Consider the following 24,083-nt stretch of genomic DNA (forward strand, 5'->3'; position numbering starts at 1 on the left):
AAGCATTAATAACTCTAAATCTACAGTCAGTTTTATTCAGAGAAGACACTGGCCTTTTCCAGTGAGATGAAGTACACGAAGTGGCCAGAGAGCTTGCCTCCTCTCCCCTACTGAGAAATCAAGAGATTTCTGAATAGTATCACCACATAATTTTCTTCATGCCATTTGTTGCTACTTATTGAAGAGAATATACTCTAATAGGTATAATAACGGAAAAATAACCATCACACCTTCAAAATAAACACAGTTTTCAGAGATGCACAAAACCCACTTCAGATTTGCCCACAAATTAAAGCTCCCTGAAATAACTGCTTTCTCTTTAATAATTTGTTTATCTAGATTAAACAAATAACTTGACATAAAAAATAGCCCATCACTAACCTTAAAGGCCAATTCCCTAGCTGCAGCTAACACAAGTTTACTACCAGAAAACACAGTCTATTTTAAAAGAAATCTAATCTTGGAGAAAATATGTTATGTATGCTATTCACACATAGTAAGTTGGTTGAATTCTTCCCAAGTGCAAGGTGCAACTCATCTTTAAACAGTAGACTCATGAGCAGGGGAATTACTGCTTAAGTATAAAACTTGCTAGCAGAGAAGCTAAGCTTCAGCAAATGGAAAAGAGGTGTTCAAATAAAGCTTAAAATGAGATGAGCTGAAGAGGTAGAGAGAGACATAAGAAGACTGCTCCATACTGGGGATTTGCAGAAAAAACTCTGAACCAGAGTAGACAACTTATCTGGGGAATACAGCTGCTTGACATAACCCTGCAAAAGCGAGGATTAAAATTATTTTCTGGGGGACAGTTGCTTCCAGATCTCTATCTTTGCATTAAGGTAAGCTACTTTTTGCTTGATAAGGATAAGATAAAGCACAGTTTTCAAGAACAAGTTGTTTATAGTTCCTAGTCAGAAAAAAAGAATTATAATTGATTAGGTAACTTCTGGTCCCCTCAAGAGCAGTCTGTTTCCTCAGGAAATAGCTTCTGCCAAAGCAAGTAAAGCTCCCCTGTGAGAAATACAAAGCAAAAAGCAAAAGATCATTTAACCAGTGCATAGAAATGCACCTGAAAACTGCATGAGATTTATAGAAAAATAGATGCACTGATAACTCCTGCACTTCCTGCACCTATTATTTTATAATAATAGGTTATTCTAAGTGAGACTGAGAAAGAGTCAGGGCTCAGGCACCTGGCGATGGTGCTGCAAGTTTCTCTCACACATTTACTCAGCACCTCAACTGAACCACATGGAATGGTTTTTCTCTTTCAGATTGCTGCTGATGGTAGCACTTACTTATATTGCACCAAATTTGCAAAGTTATGCAGCACAAGAAAAGAAAAAAAAAAAAAAAAAAAAAGAGACAACATGTGTAGATGATTGCAGGCTTCAAATGTCCTGTAGTTAAAGAGTTCTCACCTACAGAATTCTACACCAGAACCTTTCTCAGGAGAAGGAAAATAAAATCTCTCTTGTTCATTTAAAGATAAGGATGGCTACTCTCACAAAGTCTTTTTCACATTCTTTATATTTACACCCCCCCCCCATCCAAATCCTAAACAATATTTCTTTATTAATTATATGAAATTCAATTATAAGTGATTAGATGCCAGATGTTACCTACAAGCAAAGCATACCAGGTGCTACATAGCTTTTATTGCTGTGTAAGTTCTCAGCCCCAGCTACACTTTAATAAATTCAATGAGCACAAAAATGCCCAGGGAAGCAAAATAATCATAATTAACTCAGTGCATACTTCAGCAGAATGACCTAATTTAAAAAGTGTTTTGCAAAGCAATTCTCATATTGAAAGGCAATTACACAGAGCAAAATAAAAATAGAACTTTTGAGATCCATGCAAAAAAGCACCAGCAAGTATCCATAAAAAGGGATGTAAGAGACTACAGAGGACAGCAGGGAAGAGCAAACATTTTCAATTTTTTCCATGCCTTCTCTCTTTTCCTTTTTGTTCTTTTTTTTTTGAAAATAAGGAGAACTTAAATATCAAGAACAACTATTAGCACTTCATTGACACGAGGCCTCCTGGCCATTTCCTGAATTACTAAGACTACTGACATTTTCTTTATGTTAAATTAGTCATCCTTGTTAATATTTTTTTATTATTATAAATCTGTATGTTTTACATCCTATTTTAGGCAGCCAGTTACCCAGAAAAAGGCACAGAGGAAAGAGGATGTCAACAAAACCCATCTGTCAATGACCTTAATGTAGTCGTCCCTTTAGAAGGTAAAAGGCATAAGAAGATGGAAAGACTCTGAAAAGACTTTTAATAGGAATTACCCTTTCTAAAACATGCCAAAAAAAAAAAAAACTTATAAAGGAAATTTTTCATTATGCTGTGATTGGATGCTTTTACAATTTTGCTGACTCTTTATCATCTCTACTAAGTACTGTGAAAGAGATACTTCCCATGTAAACAATGGTAAAGAGTAATAAATATTTTGTTTTCTTTAAATAATATTAGACACATATCTGCCTATAGAAGCCTCAGTGCAGATCATTAAGGTATACTTGAACCTTTAAGAAAAACATTGAGAGAGACAGAAGTCCAAAAACCTAATTTCTGGAGGTCCCAACTGAGGCTTTTCAGTTGAACTGTTTTGTTACTGACATGTCTGTACACAAAGACGGTAAGATGTCTCCAAAATATTAAGGCAGTTTTGCAGGACAGAATATATGTATAAATACATACATGTGTATATTTTATATGCACACAGTTAAGATGAGTGACATCAGTTGAGAAAGGTATTAATTTCTTCCTTCCATGATTGCTATGGGCAATGTACCACAGTAACAAGCGAAGAAAGAAGAAAATTTGTGCTTTATAGATTTTTACCACTGGTAAAAATACAGCAAGTCTTGCATAACAGGAAAATGTAACAAGACTTGTTCAAAGACAAGTGTTCCCATCATGTTTCCTGACACAAATCATTACCTCTATCTACAAAGCTTGCCTTGCTTGCATTCCTAGACTCACAGGACAACAGAAGTAGGAGGGGAACTTATGATTCTCTACAGCCAAACTTGAAGTAGAGTCACCTACAGTGGATTGCCAAGGGCTGTCAGATTTTGAGTATCTCCAAAGATGTGAGACCCCCATAAACTCTTGGCAAGTGGATGCATCTTACATGTGCATCTAAAATACTGTCACCATCACACAAATGCTAACTCATCATGCTCCTGTTCCTGTCAATTACTTGAAACAATGTAGGGCAGGGAATCCCACCTCAGGTTCTTTGTTATGATGTCTAGAAAACCAAAGCCCTCTTCCAGGCTGGGCCATTATGATCCTTGGATTTTTTTCCTTAAATTGAAACTATACTTGGTTGCTACTTCCCGAATTATTTGATCCATAGTTTCTGTATATGAAGTGAATTAATAATAGGTCAGTTTTGAAAACAGAACCCAATTTGAAGACTTTATCCGATAAATGTGAATCAAAGCTTGAGATGAACACTACTTGTATTTCAAAAACTGAAAACAAAGATCCTTAAAATCTTCTAAGCAAAGAGAAGGAACTTTGGAGTAATACTGCATGTTGCAGACTGACCTGCTTCAGCACAAATTGTCATGAATTATCTGGTGGGGGAAATTTTATCAGTTCCACACAATACAATAAAAACAGTGGAATGATTCGTGACCTGCCAAATAAAGAGCAGTAACTCTAGCCAAAGCATCCCTTCCTTTTGCCAGCATCTGCCACTAATTAATTTTCCACTTTTTAAAATGGGAACAAACAGAAGTGATAAAATGGTTTCTGGCAAGCTGTGCCTGAATAGATAAACTGTGGAAAAATCTATCACACAGATAACATGAAAACAGAAATTTAAAGCTGAGATTGCGGGCAAAAATGCTTCTGCTAAAAAAACCCAGCAATTAAAAAAAAAAACAACCCACAAACAAAAAAAAAACCCCCAAAATACCAACCAACCAAACAAAACAAACAAAAAAAAACCCCAAACAAACACTCCCCAAAGTTAAAAAAAAACCAAAACAAACCCAGCCCAGCTTTCTGAGCCTTTAAGTGTTTCGGGGTGTTGTTTGGTTTTTTTGGGGTTTTTTTTTGTCTACTTTTAAATTAACTTTTCTGGGATTTCTATTTGAAAGAGTTTCTCTCTGTATGCAGAAAGCTGCCTTAACCATTACTACTAGATTCTCCATAAATAGCACACCTCAACAGCTTGATTTCTCCATATGAGTCCAGCTCCCTTCAATGCAACCACTGTGCATGCTGCACAAAATCAGATTGCCTTTTGCATCTTCTGCTACTCGGATTGTCTAAACCAAACGCCCGTTTAAGCGAGCTGCAGAATTCCTCTTGCAATGGCTGACAGCTGAGGACGGCACCAATGAGCCGAAGAGACCTTGGGGAGCTTGATCCCACAGGGTGAAAAGCATTCAAGAACAGAGGGATTTTCTTGTTGAAAGATCTGCTCCTGTCACAGCTGCTTCAAGCTATTTGGAGTAAATACAGAGTAATGTGAAAAGAAAGTCAGTTATAAAGCAGGACCTTTATCATCAGCCTCATAATTCCACTTACAGAACAACAGTTCTCAGGGAATCGACACAGCCTTGCCTGAGTAAATGGGAGCTCAGTGCTCCAAGCTATAAACAAAATTAGTGCTGCAAATTCCTACAGTCACTTTCTGTTTCCAAAAGGGCAACTAGGTTTTAGTTTAAACTCAGATTTGAAGCAGTTATTGTTGTCAAACACTGAACATATATAGATTTGCTTTAAAAGAGTACTGTGAAATTCAGATACAGCATTTAGGACTTAAGAAATTCTAGTAATCTTTCTCCAAGTATGAAGCAGTAAACTGCTGTATTCATCTCAACATTAAAAAATAAAATAAGGCAACTTTGAAACAAACAGGGAAAAACACTTCCCTAATTTTTCACCTTGATTTCCACTGTAATATACTTCAAGCACTAATGACCATGCAATTCGATTTTATGCAATTTTTTACTGCAACAAGCACTGATGGTTTTCTCTTGTAAGGCTAAAAGGGGAAATAATATTTTCATGACAGAAGAGAATATAGCCTGTGAGTGCCTCACAGCAGATGAAGTATTTAAAATGTATTGAAATGGTCCTTGAGTCACTTGAACCCAATGGTTTCCAGCTTAAAATGCAAGCAGAATGGCCATTGTTTTCTCAGGGTACAGAATGCAATCACTTGAAATATTCAGATGTTTGGATGTGGTCAAATCATAGTAAAATGCATTCTGTAAGGAGCAGTGAGTTTTTGGCCAAACATGTATTTTTCTTTCTCTACTTTTTGTGAAATGATCTTGAAATTTCTGAAGGGCAAACCCACAACATTTTATACACAGACCTAACAAAACCAATGACCTTCATTTCTCCATTCTTCTTCAACCACCTTGTGTGTAAGGATGCACTTGGAGAGTGAGTCAAATGAGCACTGAGATTTGGCATCAGCATTTAGCACTGTAGTAATCAGTTACAACCCAAACCACCCATGAGAACCAGCATAATGTGCTTAGGACAAACCTGTGAGGCCTAAACCAACAATTTTACTGTGCAAGGGCCTGGGGATGCAAATCAAATTAATTACTGAATGTTCTTCAGATGAGAGCACTGAATTAGTGAAAGAAAAAAAGTTAGTTGAGTGACTGTGTTTCTCTTCCTCAACTCCCATGACCCCTTCAAACAGGTTCTGAATTCATGTTTTAAATTCTTCTGTGTTTTTCCTTTTTTTCCAGTCAACTCAACATCTGTGACAGGCTCACAAGCACACACAACACACACGTACTGCCAGACTTCTTTCTGGCAGTGTCTTTGGGTTGAAAAAAAAATATAAGAAGTCAGTATACTACAGTAAGAAATAAATAACTGTATTTACAACTGAGAGTTAAAGCACACACAGGTAATCCAAGCCTTATGAGATCTGGTTTAGCTATGCATAATTATAGGAAATTAATGGATATCTAACAGTGCAAAGCAGGAAATGTAACTCCCTAAGATATTGCTTTGTGAAAACTAATTTCTACATGAGCAAATTGTTTAAGCAATTTCTCCCTTTCTGTTTTAGTTTTCTGCTCTTAGAATGTAAGTTACTAATAACATTACTGGCAAGTGCTATGTTGTTGTTTTTTAATATATTCAGAAAATACTACAGCCTTCTGGGATTAAAACAGCATACAAATGCTGGATACCTATTTCATCTCAAAGCTACATTTAAGTAGGAAATTTTCAGCCTGAGAGAGAATACATAGATTTATTTCCTGGACAATGGATTGAAATATTCATTGCTATTTCAGGCATTACTGAATGATGGCCTGTTTAAGGAGTTTCCAGATGTCAGCAGTAAGGGCTACTTTCCACAACAGCACTCTGACTGCAGAAGATAAAAGAATGTTTATTCCTTTTTTTGCAGAGGAGGAAAACAATGAGAAAAGCAGGAAGGCAGCAATAAGGCAGAAATCTGGAGGTGGTGATAAAGGGTAGGGAGAATGGAGAAAGTTGTATAAATAAATCCATTCTGGCCAAAATGAGGCAGGTGATAACCACAGGTATATGAGACTGAAGTGTAAATCATCTTTTTAAAATTAACTTATTAAACAAAACTTTTAATTTCATTAGGTGTGAGAAAAAATTATTTGCAATACAGAAAACAAACCAAAGCATTTTAAACCTTTAGAAGACAAGTTCATGCTGTTTTTTCTGAGTGCACTATACCAACCTTAAAAAGAAGAAAGAACACTGCATTTGTTCAAAAGAATTGTTGCTGCATTCGGTAAAGTACACTTAATTAATACTGACATGTTATTCCTTCCCTCTTGACATCTTGTGAACAGTCAGGGCTAGCCAAATAGCAAGCTGGTATAACTTCTGGCTTGGAGAAAATTTCAGTTAGTGACAAACAGTAAAAAATAGCACCTGAGAACAAGGCAGAGTTTAAAATGAGCATTGCTCAACAAAATAAATGAATGAATATATGGATTAAAACATTAAGTGTGCAGGGAATAATAATTTAGTTCCACAAGGAACTGCAGAGAATGTAAACAGCATTTCCCCTTGAAAAAAGCTAGTTTTGTTGTTGGGCTGATTTAATTAATAAGCTCCCCAACATCTTAGAACGGGTGGAAATAGCTGTGAGCAGGAACAGGAACACGCTGCCCCTGCAGCCAGCTCCCCATTGCAATGGCTCCCATCTTAGGTAATGCAACAGTACGGCCCAAGCAGCTCCATTTCCCAAGTTTAGTTCAGCAGAATACAGCTAAACCATTTTGCATTCACGCATGCATCAAGACCCCAACATTTGGTGTTATGCTGTCTTAGGCATTTCATTAGTAAGGTAAAAACTTTCCATGTCAAACCCTCCCATTTATGATTATCATTTTGTTGGCAAAAAGATCTCTTTCATCACTCTTAACTGCTCCAATTTTCACACCATCATCAAGATCTCCTGGTTTTCATTTTAGCAACTCTGTTTAAACAGGAGTAAATCTGTGAAGACCCTAGAGACAGCAGCAAAATGAGTAAGAAACTGTTCCTTTAAAAAAATTATAATTTTTTGCAAAAAATGATGAAGCCAGTCAATAGAAAGTAATTTCATTCAGATAATACACTAGACTTCTGCAGAGTCTTCATGGTCACACTGACAGAATGTGGAGTCTGCATGAGAGACAAATGCAAGAGTCTTTTGGCAGAAACTCCAAAGCGCAGCACACGCTGTAACTCCCAGGAAGAAGTACAACACTTCTGAAGCCACAAAACTAACCTTTCTGGTCTCTACTTACACAGTTCCCCAAGTAATTTAAATTAACAAGGTTGTTTCTGTGTAGAAACAGTAGATCATATTCAGGAATAGCTACTTAGAGAGAATTATGGTGAAAATATTGTATGAAATGCTGTATGAAAGACAGTAAATTTTTCAAAGTTTTGGTTTTCATCCTTCTTACCAGAGTGATGTAACATCATTAAAAGGACAGATTATAAAAGGAGAAAACTCCTATTCCCAATATGCTATTGTTGTTCATACAAATTGAAACATACATTTTATTTTGCTTTTTTTTTTTTTTTTTCTCCTCTGGACAACTACAAAGACTCAAACCAAAGATTCAGATTTCCAAACCATTAGCATCAGGAAATTTTATTGAGTGTCAGATGTCACTCATACTAAAATTCTAATAAAAACAAACAAAAGTTGTTCCAAACTGATTTCAGGTTCAAATATTTCAAGCAATTTCACCTGGAGAAACAGGCCTGGATACAGATGTGAATGTTAGAATTCACACCATCCTTAAATCTTACTTGCTTTTTGTTGCATTTTATACATAAAGCACTATGATTTCTACTCAGTATTTGCCCCTTAAAAGGAAATTCACCAAAACTTATTGAACAAATATAGGCTCTAAGGTAACTTTTATGTGGAAACAGTTGCATTTGATATTACTTTCTAAGCATTGCTAGAAAGCCATATAAAATATTTTTTAAATATCAAATTAATCACAGGAAATAAGGGTTTTTTTGCACAGAACTTTCATTCATAAACCAACTGTCAGCTTAGAATTGTGAACACAAATGTTAAAAGTTAATGTTTGTGCTGGTGTCATAGAGGCTGGTACCTCCACATTGCTGTTGTGATAGCTCCCCCACCACTGAGATCACATTTCTTACTAATAAATAGGTAAATATACACAAACAAAGTGTTGAGATATACAGGTATTCATCTATACACACAGGCAAGAGTAAACACTGCAAGCTTCCCCATTAAAACACTTTTTGCAATAGTCAAAAGGTCAAGAAGGATACAGAAGCTTGTACTTTGTCCTACATTAAATTACACAGACAAGTATTTTTATAGCATATGTCTTGAATATTCGTATTTAAGCTGCATAAATCTCTCAGAATCTACTCAAAACAACATCCTAGTGCAGAAAAGGTGTAGAACAATAGAAAAAGCTCTTAGAAACAAAATTTGATATTACAAGCATCTTTAAAAAGGACTGTCCAATCCAATGAAATGAGCAGCTATCGTCAAGCTAGGATTCAAACAGAAAATCTTATAGAAAGGAAACCTGGATTGGAACCCCAATAATTTTCATCTCACATGTCTCTTAGCTAATTTCTCAGTCATTCCAAAGAGCACTGTGTGTTTACAGACCATTTATTCAAAAGTGCATTCAGAGGAGGGGCAAAAAGATACCCAGCAAAACATGAGCTTTCATTTTCACTGAATTGCACTGCTTTAGATTGACTGCTTGCTTCTTCAGGAAAGGGAATCTTTTGACATTTGTCAGCAGGCTCAAATATCCTGAAATGCTGAAAGAGGTGAAACAAAAAACTTACTCTGTGCTGCCTTCCTATCTGATCTTTTGTCTCATATGTTTCCCTCAGGGATGCACAAGAAATTTCTCTGAATAATTCATAAGTACCTAGGCAAAAACCAACTTCTATTTCTGAACAAAAAGATTGGGTAAGAAGCTGATTTCAGCTGTCTCTATCTGGAAGAAAACTGGATCAAAAGTAATTTTCCTAGCATGGTAAGCACACAATATATACATGTATGCATCTATGAAGTATATAAACAAACATATGTTTATACTGGGAAAGGTACCTTTGTACTTAGAGCTACACATTCATTTGGGGGCAAGACTGATTCTCTACCTTTCAAAAACCCAGGAAATTACATAGCACAAAGGCAATCAATAAACATGCAGAATGCAGAAAACAGCTGTACTCTGCATCAGTGTGGCCTCAAGTGTTTTGTGCAGGTTTGGGCACCGTAGTGTAAGAAGAATATAAAGGTACTGAAGGCATCCAAAGGAGGGCAATGAGGGTGGTGAAGGAGGCCATGTAAGGAGGGGCTGAGGTCACTTGGTCTGTCCAGCCTAGAGGAGACAGAGGGGAGATCCCACTGCAGTTGCAACTTCTGTAAGGAGAAGAGGAGGGGCAGATATTGATCTCTTCTCTCATGAACAGTGACAGGACTGAAGGAATGGCCTGAAGTTGTGTCAGGAGAGGTTTAGGTTGGATATGAGGAAAACCCAGACGGTGCTTGGGCACTGGAACAGCTTCCCCAGGGAAGTGGTCACAGCACCAGCCTGAGAGGGTTCAATTGTTTGAACAATGCTCTCTGACACATGGTGTAACTCTTGGAGTGAACTGTGCAGGGCCAGGAGTTGAACTTTATGATCCTTGTAGGTCTCTTCCAACTTAGAATATTCTATGATTTTATGAATTTAACTTTTACTTCAGAATACCAAAATGACTGGTCTTTCCTCTACAGTATTCAGCTACAGTATCCAACTCTTCTCTTACCATAAGCCACCTTCATTTCCCAATGGCATGAATATTAGGCAGATGCAAACTGCTTCTTCTTCAGTAGTTTCTACTAGGATTGAAATAGTCTTATGGCCTGCAAATCCTTTTTATGTCCCAACACACAAAAGACAGAATAAATGCCAGGAAAGATTGTTTCCAAAGCATTTTGTAATAAGAATATAGATTCCAAACTCACAAGGTACAGGTTACCTACACCAAGTCAAGACTTCACAGTACAGTACCACCAGTTGAGGTGACATTGCCCGTGAACACGGGCTCAAGACTTACCAGCCTCTGCATGCTTTTCACGTGGGTAGGACTAATGGATAAGGCCTCTTCATACCAGCGTTTGGCTTCATCAATATTTCCACGAAGTTCAGCCACCTGACCTCTCATGTAGAGAACATAATGTGACACTGGAAAGAGATTAGCTGCTTCCTGGGTACACGCTGTGGCCTCAGCAGGCTTCCCAATTCCTATGTAGACTTCAGCTGTGGAAGGAATGTCAGGACCAATTAATGATTCTTGCTTCATTATACCATGACTAGATGTTGTCACATGTGCTTTATTTGTAAATACTTTCACTTTAGATAAAGACTATTTTCCTAAAAGAAATTTGTATCTTAAAAGAGAAATTATTACCTAAATTATTACCTAAATTATTTTAGATTATTTTATTCTTTCAGGAAACTTGTTTTTCTAAGTGTATCAGGACTTACAAATTCTAAATGGCTGGTTGAAACCCCAGAATACTCTTTCTAGTTTGCAATTTTTATCTTAAATCTTGGATTTTTTTTTTTTCTTGTGGAGAAGTCTCCATGACATGGCAAGAGAGATTCCTCTCCCTAAGAGAACTGAAGAAAGACTGTTTTGGAGGTGGTAAACTGACTGAAGTCCCAGGTTTTGCCTCTTTACATTGTTAGTGAGAAAGAAAAGAGGGTGTGAGAGGAGTAGAAGTGTTCTGAAGGCTTATTCTGATTTTCTTATTATTTTATCTTTTAATTCTGTTAATAAAGTTTTCTTTATACCCTTGAAAGTTTTGAGCCTGTTTTGCTTTCCTCCTAATCCTTATCTCACAGCAGGAAATGAGTAAATAATTTTAGTGAGTGCACTGGCATTTGGCCAGCACTAAACCCACTACATTAATTGGTGCGTTGGGCGGGAAAGAAGAAACTCAGATTGGCAAACCAAAACTGCCAAAATCCACAAAAAATTTTTTAAAAACCAAATAAAACCCCACCAAACAGAAAATAAGTAGTGGAACAAGCTGCCACAGAAGGCTGAGAAATTACCAGCATTATAGATGCTAAGAGTTACTGTAGACGGTCATCTGTGGCAGTTTATAAATATTTAAAGTCAATACTGCCACAACACAGAGCAGGCAACCTTACTACACCCTGTTGGACCTTGCCCTATTCTAATCTGTGCTGCTTTTGAGTAGCCCAAATGAGATCACTATTATTAATCACTGTAATTGCTTTTTTTCCAGTCTTCTGGGCTTTTTGTCTAAACCACTAAACCATTTAAAACTGGGAGCCATTACCCTGCAATGACTTTCACACCATAAAACTGTAGATGTAAATAGGTAAATTCAAATGCTCCATAAATGCTAAATAATAAAGCACTGTTTTGTTAAAACATGAAAGAAAAGAAATATGTCACTGAAAAGTGCTCTGAAAGCAGAACAAAGCATAACAATTGCTGGCTGATTTCTAAATTACATCTTTCTGATCCAGCTATCAATAAAAACAGTTGCATGTTATACATTTTTAACTGTATAAAAATACACTGGATCATAATTTTCTGGTTAAAATTTTATGTAACAGCCACTGGTGATACTGCAGTTAGCTTAAGGTATCATAACAACACTAAATCCACTCAAGATGACTCCACATTTAGACAAACAATCCTGAATCTTTAACATCAATGAAACCAGAAGGAAAAGAACAGAATTTGGGCTCATTATCGCAGCTGCAAGGGACAGGTTGCTCGATAGTACTAGTACTGTTTCTTTCCCTGAATATGCAGAGTTATTTCTTTTGTATTATATAATTTTGTAGTTACAGGAACTCTAGGCAAAAATCTTACAAACATCTTTTTCCATTCAATAGATTCAGTAAGCTGAGATTAGCTCAGTTGGTTGGAGCATGGTGCTAGTAATGCCAAGATCACAGGTTCCACTCCCTCATGGATCATTCACTTTAGAATTGCACTTGATGATCCTTGTGAGTGCCTTCCAAATCAGAATATTCTGTGATTCTGCAAGGACACTATATTTCCAAGCGCCAAGATACTCTAGGTACTTCAGAAATGAAATTATTCAGGAATAAGAGTACTGTATTTGTTCTAGAAAAGATATGACTCCACTGGTAACAGCTACATTCTAAAACTACTGCCTTATCTTTCATAAATGATCTTACACACAGAGTAACTCTAGTATGTTTTTTATTTCTTAACTTGTTTTTGTGCCTCACACATGGAAAAAATATTATCTGATAAGTGGTAACAGATTCTGAATGAAACAAACAGATTTTGTTAAGTCCTCAGCCTAGCAATAAAGGAGAGGGCATAAAAACAAATAAAAATTACTATTACAATACCTGCATGAAGCCATATTTGAGCCAGAGTCATCCAAGGATGCAGGGGACCTTGTTTAGGGGCACTGCTTTGCAGGGAAGAAGCAACCTCAGACAATGCTTGCTCCACTCTGGAAGCTGCTATTGATGTGGCATGGACTGAACCTGTAGAAGTAATAAAACAAATTTACCAGCACAGAAATAATGAAGGCCATATACATTGCATAAAACATTTAATTGCAACCCTTTGCATAAGAGGCTGTACCCCAAACTCAATATTTAATTTACATTTACCATTTTGGAGAATTTTTTAAAATGCCAGATTAATTTTCTTATGAAACCTTTCATATTGGTCTGAAAGTCTATCTAAAAAACACACTAAACTTTGGTAACTGTACCTGACATTTTTTTGGGTTGCTACTATGAATACTGTCTAGTAAACTTGACACCTCTTTTCTGGCAATGTGCAATCCAAAAAAGGTTTGTAATGGTATCATACATTGTAGTCTTCAGGCTTCTGCATTCACTTTGATGTTAGTATCACAGAGTGCAATTAGAGGATTATTTTACAATTAATAACAAAACAAAACAAAAAAACTAAAATACACCCAGCAATCATGACATACACCATTAAACTGCACTGAATGTAAAACGTGCCTAATCAAGAAGGCTGAGTTAAAGTACCTTGTGGCAAAAAAGTCCACAAAGTTTTTTTTGCATAGAAAACATTCCCAGAGCACACTAAAGATAATTCTCATAAAATGTATAATTTCCAAGTCAGATTAGAACCTCATTGGCAAATAATAACCTTTTCAAAGTACTGGAATTAAAAAGCTTCTATGACTAGAGAATATCTAATGGCAACGGTACTTCGGATAGTCAATTACTGCCAGCATATTTAGTCATGACTTTTTTTTTTAAATCAAGACCATGAATGTTTTAAACTACACTCCTTCTTGTCATCTAAGCCTCAGCATATCTCTAGTTGTTTTATAATTACAAATTACAAAATCTCATACTGATTAGGCCTGATTAAAAAATAAAGGCAGTAAAATATTCCATAATGGATCAGATGAGAAATTGTCTAATTCCATCACCATATCCATAATTTTCAATAAGGGCAGATACTCCAAAAGAAAGTATTGAATCCTGTACAAGTAGAACTGCACCCCAAAAGCTTGTCCTCATCATTACAAGTTAAAAAATAAACAAGACCTTCACTCAATATCTCAGGTTTTCTAAGAATTTTAATGAGAAGAGATCTGTCACATGAAATATGAATTTTTAAGTGCGACAAAATAAATCAGCAATCCAGAAAGCACCAGAAATTCCTAGTACACAGATCAGTAGGAAAAGAAAGTTAGTCTGAAAGCATGCATCATAGCTCCCTTAATTGAAAGAAACAAAGGAAAAGCACCACAGGACATAATTAGCATTTCATGTCATTATGAACAAGGAATTGTCCTGGATATCTGAAACAGTGTCTGGCAGGAGGGTTTGCTTTCCCTTTTACTGGCTGATGAAACAACTCAAAGTCCAGCCTGCACAGCTGAACATTCACTACAGTTCTTGTGTCTCATATTTTAAAGTTTAAATTCAGAAGAAATGCAAAATGGAAGCCTAAGCAAGAAGTACATGGAGTGTGTTATAAGAAAAATACTAGCAAGGGTACCAAAAACAAGCACTAGTCGCGAGTAGTCCTGTTCTTGTGTGACTGCCATTTCTGTAAAGCTCATCACTGCAGCCTGGCACTTGTTAGCCTTCCAGGGACTAATAGTGAAAGTACCTTCTTCTCTTCAGAGCAATTTGTAAAGAAAAGGTGCAATTCACTGCCATAAAGGAGATCATCTAACCTCCTCCTTTGGAAAAGCAAGTATGCAATTTAGTGTTAAAAAGGCCCTATATTTTCTATTTTTTAAAGCAAAGACTCTGGCTGCTAGCCAGGCCACAAGTAATTTCATATAAAAAGTGTGCTGTTAGTTTTTAAGCCTCCGGTATTTAACCATAAAGCACATATGAGAATAGATTATTAAAACTTTTTTTACATCAATTTATTTATAAAAAATAACTATACTGTGGTAAGATTCTTATGAGTTTCTGTGCCATCTGTATTAAAATTAAACAGAGTGAATACTGAGTGCTTCCTACCCTGGACTTTATAAAGAATAGCATAAAAAGAGGAAAAAAGTTTAAAAGTATTTCTAAAATTTTTCTTTGAAATGGCATTATTCAAATTGTTTATATTTTCTCTTTAGGAAAAAGGTATCCCTTAGCATATTGCAGCAATTAGTTCTCTGAAGAAAACACATAAAGCAATGGCCAATCAGGCATCTTTCAGGGACATTACACTCATGCTAATACTCTAACCCACAAAGCCCGAAATACATCTTTAGTACTGTCACAATTAGCTGTCATCTGACTAATTTCTGGCTCTTTCTGTTAAAACACATTTAGTAAACTTTTCATTTCATAAACTAAACATCATTTAAATATCCTGTGTACTAAGAAGATTTTTCCTACCTTCCTTCAAATTTTACTCAGGTATTTTCATATTAGAACTAACTTATCTGTACCCTTGTCCTAACCCAGGATGTCCTAACAGATTCAGATCTTTATATTCACATGACAATTCTAAAACATACAGTCATTTCATCTACAACTGGTAAAGATACAAAGTGGCTTGTGAGAGGCTGAGGGTAAAACAAGTATGTCTTAGAGTCTTCTTGAGGCTTTTCAGATCCTATAGCCAGTTTATTTGGAGGTTCCCTGTTGGTTTTGTCATCAGCTCTGCTCTCTTGTCTCAGTCTTATCTGCATTTGGCTTTCTTTGGTCTGAGGTCAGGACCCACAGCCAAACACAAACATATCCTCACTTTTACTTACAATTCACTGTGTTGTAGCTTCCTTCAAATGCTCAGATAAGAGTTGCAGCAATTTCTCATTTAAAATTTTACTGATCTCTCATGCACAAAAATACCTTTGCTCTTCCTGGCTAACTTTTACACCTGCTGTTATAGCATGACATTTGAGACTCAAGAAAAAATTCCCTCAAATAACACAAGCAGCAAAGAGCATTTATTTTGAAATGGAAATCATGAGGCCTGGAAAAGTAATATATCACCAAAATAGCTCCTGGCTACCCACTTTCATTTGTTTAGCTTTGTTCTGAAGCTTGTTTATACTAAAAAGGCCAAGTGTGAAACAGGGACTATCTTTGCAAAACCTAGAATTCACTAGTTAAATTGATTAACATCTGGAATCACAATCACATTGCAAAGTGTGACAGAAGGTCTTAACCATGACAAAATGTTCCTAAACCAAAAACGTATAACCACCCACTCAAGTTTCCTCTAATGGCACTTGCCCAGAATCTAGTTTCTTCTCATCCTACTAACATCCTATCTGCAACAACCATGTTTCAGATTCAATGTTTCAACTCAATCTCAAATAGAAAAACCTACCAAGAGTCTTGAACAAAAACAATTTACCCAAGAAGTCATCATGTCACAGAAACCTTTCTTTTCCAAGTCATACCTACAGTGAAACTTTTGTGAATAATGCATTCAGTTTATTCTCTTCAGGCTTTTTGTAAATGTTACATGAGAGTCCACATGAACTCACCCATTAAATACCATTTATAAATACCACACACCCTATGTAAATGAGTGTGTAATGACTTCTTCAGTTCTTTCCTTGGTTATTTCCACATAAATTCTTTTCAATGCAGTGTAATGGACATAAACTAATATGTGGACTCTATAAGGACCTAGATGGCATGACAGCTTTGAGAAAAACAAAATCACTTTGCTATGTACATCAATTTCCCTTCTGAAAATGAGTAATACAATGGACTGTCATCCTTCATGGAACATGTTCATATCAACTCATAAAACCACTATGGCAGGATTTCTTTTTGTGCCATAAAAGAGAATGTTACTCAATAGTTTTACATTCATCCCGTTTTAAACATTTCAATATTTACATAAAGAAAAAAATGCTTTAACTGCAATGTTCATGCAGGAGAAAAGATGAAAACCCCCATGACTCAACTTTACATGCACACAAAGAGCTGGAAGTAAGAACAGTGGTGTGACACACAGAGAACTGTAAGAAAAGCAATTACATAATACAAAGAGGCAGCACCTTCTGCAGGACTAATACATCCCTGAAGTGATGCATTTGATAAGACAGACTGGCAGATTTAGCCAAAATTCACAATTTTTTTTCATTGAAAATTCATTAAGAGTCTGAGATACTTTTCACAATCACAAATTACAAAGCTATCTTATCTTTTACTACAAAGTTGTGCACGGAGATGACAGTAGTCAAGTAAGGACGGCATCATTCACAAAGCATCCTCTCAGCTCTTTGAAGAAGATTTTCTGTGCTCAAACATGTTGGCTTATGTATCTTACTTTTCTCTCCTTCACCAATTTGATCTCCTGTACTACCCAAAAAAAATTTATGCAAAGGTAATCAATGAATAATACAATTGAATGCTATGAACACAGCTTTATAAGGTTACTGGTTAGAGAAAAAGAATATTAATTCATATCCTGATTAAAACAGCAGTTATTTTTATTGCTCTATACTCTTCATTCTTTCTTATTTAGTCTGCTTTCATAATTGCATTCTTTCAAAGTGTACTCTTCATTTATTTTACAAGCAAAACTCGTACCACAAAAGAAAGTAGTAGCTTATTATGAGTCATGACAGTAGTTGCAGTATTGTGTTCTGGATTAGTGTACTTCTTTAGGAACAGCAGTGGTATAATACAATGTACTGGCAGTTGGCCACTGTGTTACACAAGACCTGCCTAATATATCTCTATTTGCAGTCCTCTAGAAATGAATACTGCCTCTTTAATTATTAAATGCAAGTGTTAGTTGAGTGCATTCAGGTCTCGTAAGATTACAGCCCTTAGGGTGACTGAATGGGCAAAGAGCATCAGCCTTGCTTTACACACTATCAAGCTTCAACTACTGACGGACAAAACATGTACATCTTGTGCTAAAGGAAAAGGTGGTTTTAGTCCTTCTGAAATTAATAGAACTGCACAGTCAATACTACTTACAAACTGAAAAAAGGGAGTAAACCCCATGAAAGTAAGCATCTGATGGATTGCCTTTGGACAGATCAAACCACAAATTACAATCCAAAGTAAGAAGAAAAAAAATGTTATATAGAGATATATAAGCCAGAAATTGTAAGAAAGCCAAAGGATTTCTGATAACCTTCAAACTGTAAATCAGGTTTACAGGATTTCAAAAGATAAAAAACCTAAATAAGATGCTACACCTCTAAAATCATGTTCCTGATCAACAAAAATTGTAAGTCAAGTCAATAATACAAAATGCCCCTGGCTTCTTTCACTAAAAAAAAAAAATTGAATTGAGCAAAATATAGAACATGAGATTTTCAGCCCCTGAAATTATATTAACATACTATAGGCATCTAGGGAAACTGCTCCTTACTCAGACAGCTTTAACTTTCATTAATTATTGACACCATACAAAGAACTCCAATATATTTTTTCTTCTTTTTCATGGTTCTGCTACTTCTCATACAAATCGTAGACACTCATTTCCCTGAGGATACAGTAGCTTGGAAATGGAAAACTTGGGTTTCACATAATGGAATCTGCCTTGGCTTCATCATTCATTCAGTTTGCCTTCATTCTTGAGTAGGTTCTTACTAACTTAGAACTTTGCAAAGAACAAGAACAATTAACTTAATGTTGACTGGGATGTACTGTTTATAGTATAGGTCTGAGGAAGTTCAACTCAATGACACCCAAACCTGTAATAGCAGCCAATCAGTTATTCAAATGCTTCAAGGAAGTCAAACTTCTGTAGGACACAGATTTCCTGGCAGTTCTAGTTACATGCTTACACATGAGCTAGTGTTTTCAAAACCCTGGTCTTATGTTAGCTATTTAACAAATTAATTTTGCTAATATGCAAAGATTTATTTGCTACATTTTGCTTGGAATTAATATATTTGACATGAAACCAGTCTAAAGACTAGGTGCCAAAAATAATTTCTTAAGATCAGATTATAGTAAATTCAGTGACAAAAAAAGTGCTATGTATAAAGGTATGAGTGAAGGACAAATTAAGAGAAATTAAAAGGAGTTAAAAGGAAATGGCTGAAAAACAACGTTGATTTTACTCTGTGACCTGAACTACTCCGGCAGCATTAGCGTACACTTTGTATTTAAACACCATGGAGACTGATCTTACAACTGGTTTAAACTGGCATAATTTCATTTAACAGAAAGGCTCTTGACTTCAAACAGCAGAATGCTGATTTCACTGCTCCAATGCCTCCTCCAAATCACTCCAATATGCCCTACCTGCATCATGATACACATTGATATTTAGGCAATGGTTCCCTTCATGTGAATTTTCAGGGAATGTTTTGGTTCTAATTAGTTAAAGGCTGTCTGAAAGTAACTTATTAAAAACTGTCCAGATAATAGGAGATACTGTGGCAGGGACAGTCTTGTTAGGCAAAAGATGGAAATAATTTACAACTGCAAATGCTACAAAGCAACCTTGACCAATAATCTCTTTCACTGAACACCTATAATTCTCTGTAACAGTCATGAGAACATGAATATGTCTGTAGCTTTACATATTTTGGGATGAATAAAACAGTCGTTGATGAAACTCTTAAAACCCATGCAGTATTTAATGAAAAGCAACTGAAAGGCCAGATTTCACTGACACTCTTGAAACATAATCTCTTCAACCACGGTTTATCAGCTGTGAAGATTATCAGAATAATACAGCACAAACATGCTCATCAGGAATAGAAAGCCAATTTACAGCGAGTAGGTGAACAGGGCTCAGGAACTTGGTCACAGTATGGAGAGGCTGCATGGGGCCAGACAAAGGTGTCTGGTTTAGCATGAGGATGAGGAAGATGAGAAGATACAAACAGTTGGAGAGGAGACTCTGTTCTTGAGAGAGAAGATGAGGAAGTATCAGAGGCTAAAAAGCGAAACAAAGAGAATGGTAAGGGGGTGTGGAGGGGGACATGAAAGAAAAAAGATCCAACAGGGTTTAATGGACTCATGGATGCCAAAACCGCAAAGCATTTGTTTCACTATTCGGTAAGATCGAAATGGCTCCTACATAAAATAAATACCACTTCTGAAAGCAACAACGACAAAAATACCCCTTTACTTATACATGCTCTCCTTTCATACTAAATTAGATTTAAAAACCAAATAAAATATTTTTTCCTTATGTTCCAAGGCATAAATTAAAAAAAAATATATCTTTATGGGGAAAAAAGGCCAAAATCTAAAACTCAGGTAATGTTGTTTCTTCCTATGATAAACTCAGTGGACTGCAACCAAACTGAACAGAAAGGTTTTAAAAAGATTGATTGCAATTTCTCTTAAGCAAATAGCCAATCAGTCTGTAGAGATTTGCATATGAGATTGATCGATTCATCAAAGCTCCTTTTTTCACCCCCTCTACATTTATTTCCTTCATTGATATATACAAATATAACTGCATGCCACTCATGGCAAGCCAACTGTAACATACAAGCTTAAAGTAAATTTGACATCATTATTGATCAGGACGTGAGAGTCAACAGTCTAGCCTTGTAAGAAATCCACAATACACCCTTTTGGTACTTTAAAGGCTACAAAAATTTAAACTTGCATCACTTAATCATTACAGGATTGGTAAGAGCTCCACATAAAGCAAGTTTTCAATCCTTTTTTTTAAAGGTCAGCTTCTGCTTAATTGATAAGTTTAAAAAGAAGAATTTTCACCCATTGCACCTGGATTTTTTTGGAAGGATTTTACACAAACTTCAAATTTTAATTTTAGCTCTCATTTCCTGGTACTTAGATGACTGAATTCAGACTCGACAGGCAAAGGGGATCATCATCATCATCACAGATGGCAAGCAAAGTTATGAAGGGGAAAATTTCCAAATGTTTACAATTATCCAGACATATGAATGTATTCACAAAGTAGCATTACACGAGGAGGGGAGCAAATGTTTCCATCCTGAGAGGATTTTCAGCCAGAACTTTCTTGCATTTTAACATTTGTTTACTTATTTGCCAAATTTCTTCTGCATTTCTAAACACTGTGGATCCACAGATTTTGCAGGTGAACCCTTTCAGCCCTACAAAGGTCTAACATCTTGACCATCTATTGTCTCTATCATCTATCTGTTGTGAATAATATTTTATTGACAGTCTGTTTAAGCTTTCTCAAACACTATGACAAGCTTGATTGTTTTTATTCTTGTAGTACCATAATCTTTTAATTCCTGCAAAATGTTTATATAATATTCTGATGAAGAATTCTGGAAAATTCTGGATGTGGAGCTTTTTTATATATATAATTACATAGATTCAGTAGATAACAAAGTTCTAGTCCTTGCCAGAAATTGGGTACTGCTATTACAACAAGGTTTCTTCTGCTAAAATTAACAATTAAAAAACCCCACCAACAACCAAAATAAACTCCAACTCCCCTTAAAAAAAAACCCAAAAAAACATAAGGGACATCTACCCACTGATCCTCCACAATTACCTTTTATAAGAAGATAAATAATCAAAAACTGATCCCATATTTTAAATTTTCTGTCTTGTTCTCCTTGTAGAGTTAAGTTCTAACAAAACAGCTGAGATTCAGAAAAAAATACCATTTGGACCTGCTAGAAAAATCAGAATGCATGCAGAGATCCTATTTGGATCAGGATATTGGCTGCAGGATCTGAATCTGGGGCAAGCTTCTTGAAAAGTTCACTGTTTTGAATGAGGGCTCATCTTTACTTAAAAGCATTGAGGACTATGCAGTCTTTAAAGTGCATCAATTCACTGTGCTCTCAATATGGCAGACATAAAATGGAACACCCTGAAGGTATAAATCAAGAGCTGTATGTCCTCACTGGAAAACAAACAAAAACCACCACTAACCACAAAAAAATCTTTCATAACACCCATCCCCAACAAGCACTTTTTTGAAGGCATAAAACTTTATCTATAGTTATGTCTTTCTATATATATATGAAACCCATAAAACATAGTTATGCTCTTAAAAATGAAACAATCAGCTAGGCTATAGAATGATCACCATAGCATGATACAATGTTATCTTACCACTTTTAATTATACGAATACAAGCAGATTCCATGTTAATTACTCCATATCACATTACTAGTCTTTGAAAGCAAGTGACCTGATCTTTGCAATCAAAACTGCTTGCACTATAGCAAGCACAAAACACTACTTGACATTCAAAATTGAACATTCAATCCAATTTTAATTTTCAGAAGTTAGATAACTAAATTGGATTTTTCTCTACTGCACTATTGTGATATTAGACATACAGTACACATTTCAATGTGTCTTAAATTTATGGGTCAAGCGTGCTCAAATTCATAGGCTGGCACATTTTCCCATAAGTTGTTTGTGTCAAATAGTGATTGAGCAGAAATACCCCCCTGAAAGTCTTCTGTCATTTTAAAACCCAGAAAAAAGAAAACTCTCAACATTTAGAACACAAGTAAGATATGGCAAAAGTTTTTGGAATTAGCAGCATCATAATAATTCCTTCTGCAATCTCTGCAGAATGCATGGCTCATGTACTTTTTGACTGCATAACTTCTAAGGAATATTCATTTGCATTGGGATAACTGAATATATTAACACAGGCAAATTATATATTGTCAGTATTTACTGACATGTAACAATTTTTGCTTTTATGTAGCATACCTGTGTACCACAATTTCTTATATATATGCAAAAATACCACAGTATGTATGATTTACAACAAATAAATTTTGCTTATAATGTCAAAGTATGTCCACAGTAAGCCTAGTCACTCATGTAATTATATTTTAACATATAGTTGAGATTTTAATTAATTAAAAACAATGCATTTTATTCTTTTAAGATTCAAAGTTCTCTGATTTTTTTTAATTTATCTTTTAAACAAAAATGCGCAAATATCGAATGAATGAAAAAACACAGGACTTCAGCAAGTAGGCTAGTTCAGCATACTAATTTTTAGCCCTTGGATAAGGAAATACTACTAAACTCAACATGATCCATATAATAGATATTTTAATTTACAGACAATGTGGTCAGACAATACTTAATAAATTAAAAAGAAGAAAAAGAAATCTTATATCACACAATGTCTATTTCCACTTATATGACAATAATGAAAACTTCATAACTTCATTTTGCAAAATCAAAAAAATAACTAATGCAAAATCTAGCTATGGCCAGATCACTCAACCTATTTTATTGTTCATATGCATTTCCTACCTGTTTCAGGATCATTGAAATCTGGTAATGTAATTGTATTGAGCTGTCGTCTATCAGCAATAGCTCTGTCTAACAAGCTGCTCCCACGTCCAGAATCACTGTAATGAAGTACAGAAATTGTAAGCTATTAAAAGACAAAATTATATACTGATATACAAGTTGCATGCTGCCCTACTCCCACAAAGGTTCTTGCTATAAAAGTTACTGCTATGACCAAATTTAGTACCAAGCACCACTAACCACTCACAGTGCATTAAGCCAGTTGCATTAAAACAGAATTAAGCTGAGCAAAATTAAATCTTTATTTACTTTGACAATTCTGTTTTCATAATTAATACAACCAAAAAGGAAATAGTGGCTTTTAATTTAATTCATAACTAACACCTCTACAGAAAGAATCTATTGTACCTTGAATAAGATATGGGGTACAGGTTTCAGAGAAAGCTGAGAAGGCAGGTACAAGTTTGAAAATCCACACTTTTTCTGGAATGAATAAAAACACTAAAGCCAGGACATCCAATTTTAGGTAAAGGTGTTATAAAGGGCTGGTTTAGTTTTGTGGTTTCGTTTTTTTTTTAATATATGCACATAGACATATTAACTGCCTAATGTTCAACTTGACTCTAACAGCACAGCAGAAACATTCTGAACATTTCTAACATCTCAGGAGCATAAGCAGTAGCACTGATTTTTACTGAGTGCACCTGTGGGCAAATGCACTTAACTTCTACTTTAGCAGTAAATCAGTATCTGCCCCTCAGGCTTCTTGTAGATATGCCTCCTGAAAAACTAACTGCTCCTAGAACTGCTATTAAAAATTCAGCAGAAGAACAGTGACTGAAGAACTAAGTGTTTTTTCTCCTTCAGATGAGGCAAGCATTGAGA

The 24,083-nt window shown here is 35.6% G+C and overlaps 1 protein-coding gene across 5 annotated transcripts in view; it reads right to left on the reverse strand.

Annotated features, from left to right (window-relative positions):
• TTC7B (tetratricopeptide repeat domain 7B) overlaps positions 1-24,083 on the reverse strand; it is a 120,460-nt gene that overhangs the window by 16,829 nt on the left and 79,548 nt on the right. For 3 of the 5 annotated variants that reach the window (XM_041399927.1, XM_041399953.1, XM_041399946.1), the window contains 5 exons: positions 23,199-23,296; positions 19,720-19,884; positions 17,964-18,014; positions 12,915-13,055; positions 10,603-10,805 (listed from right to left, as the gene is read on the reverse strand). In XM_041399927.1, the coding sequence (XP_041255861.1) occupies positions 10,603-10,805; positions 12,915-13,055; positions 17,964-18,014; positions 19,720-19,884; positions 23,199-23,296 (658 nt within the window). The remainder of the gene's footprint in view (positions 1-10,602; positions 10,806-12,914; positions 13,056-17,963; positions 18,015-19,719; positions 19,885-23,198; positions 23,297-24,083) is intronic. The other 2 variants (XM_041399937.1, XM_041399962.1) reach the window with 2 other exon arrangements.

The sequence above is a fragment of the Onychostruthus taczanowskii genome, unplaced genomic scaffold, assembly GCF_017590055.1.
Source record: "Onychostruthus taczanowskii isolate IOZ18803 unplaced genomic scaffold, ASM1759005v1 scaffold1, whole genome shotgun sequence".
NCBI lineage: Eukaryota > Metazoa > Chordata > Aves > Passeriformes > Passeridae > Onychostruthus > Onychostruthus taczanowskii.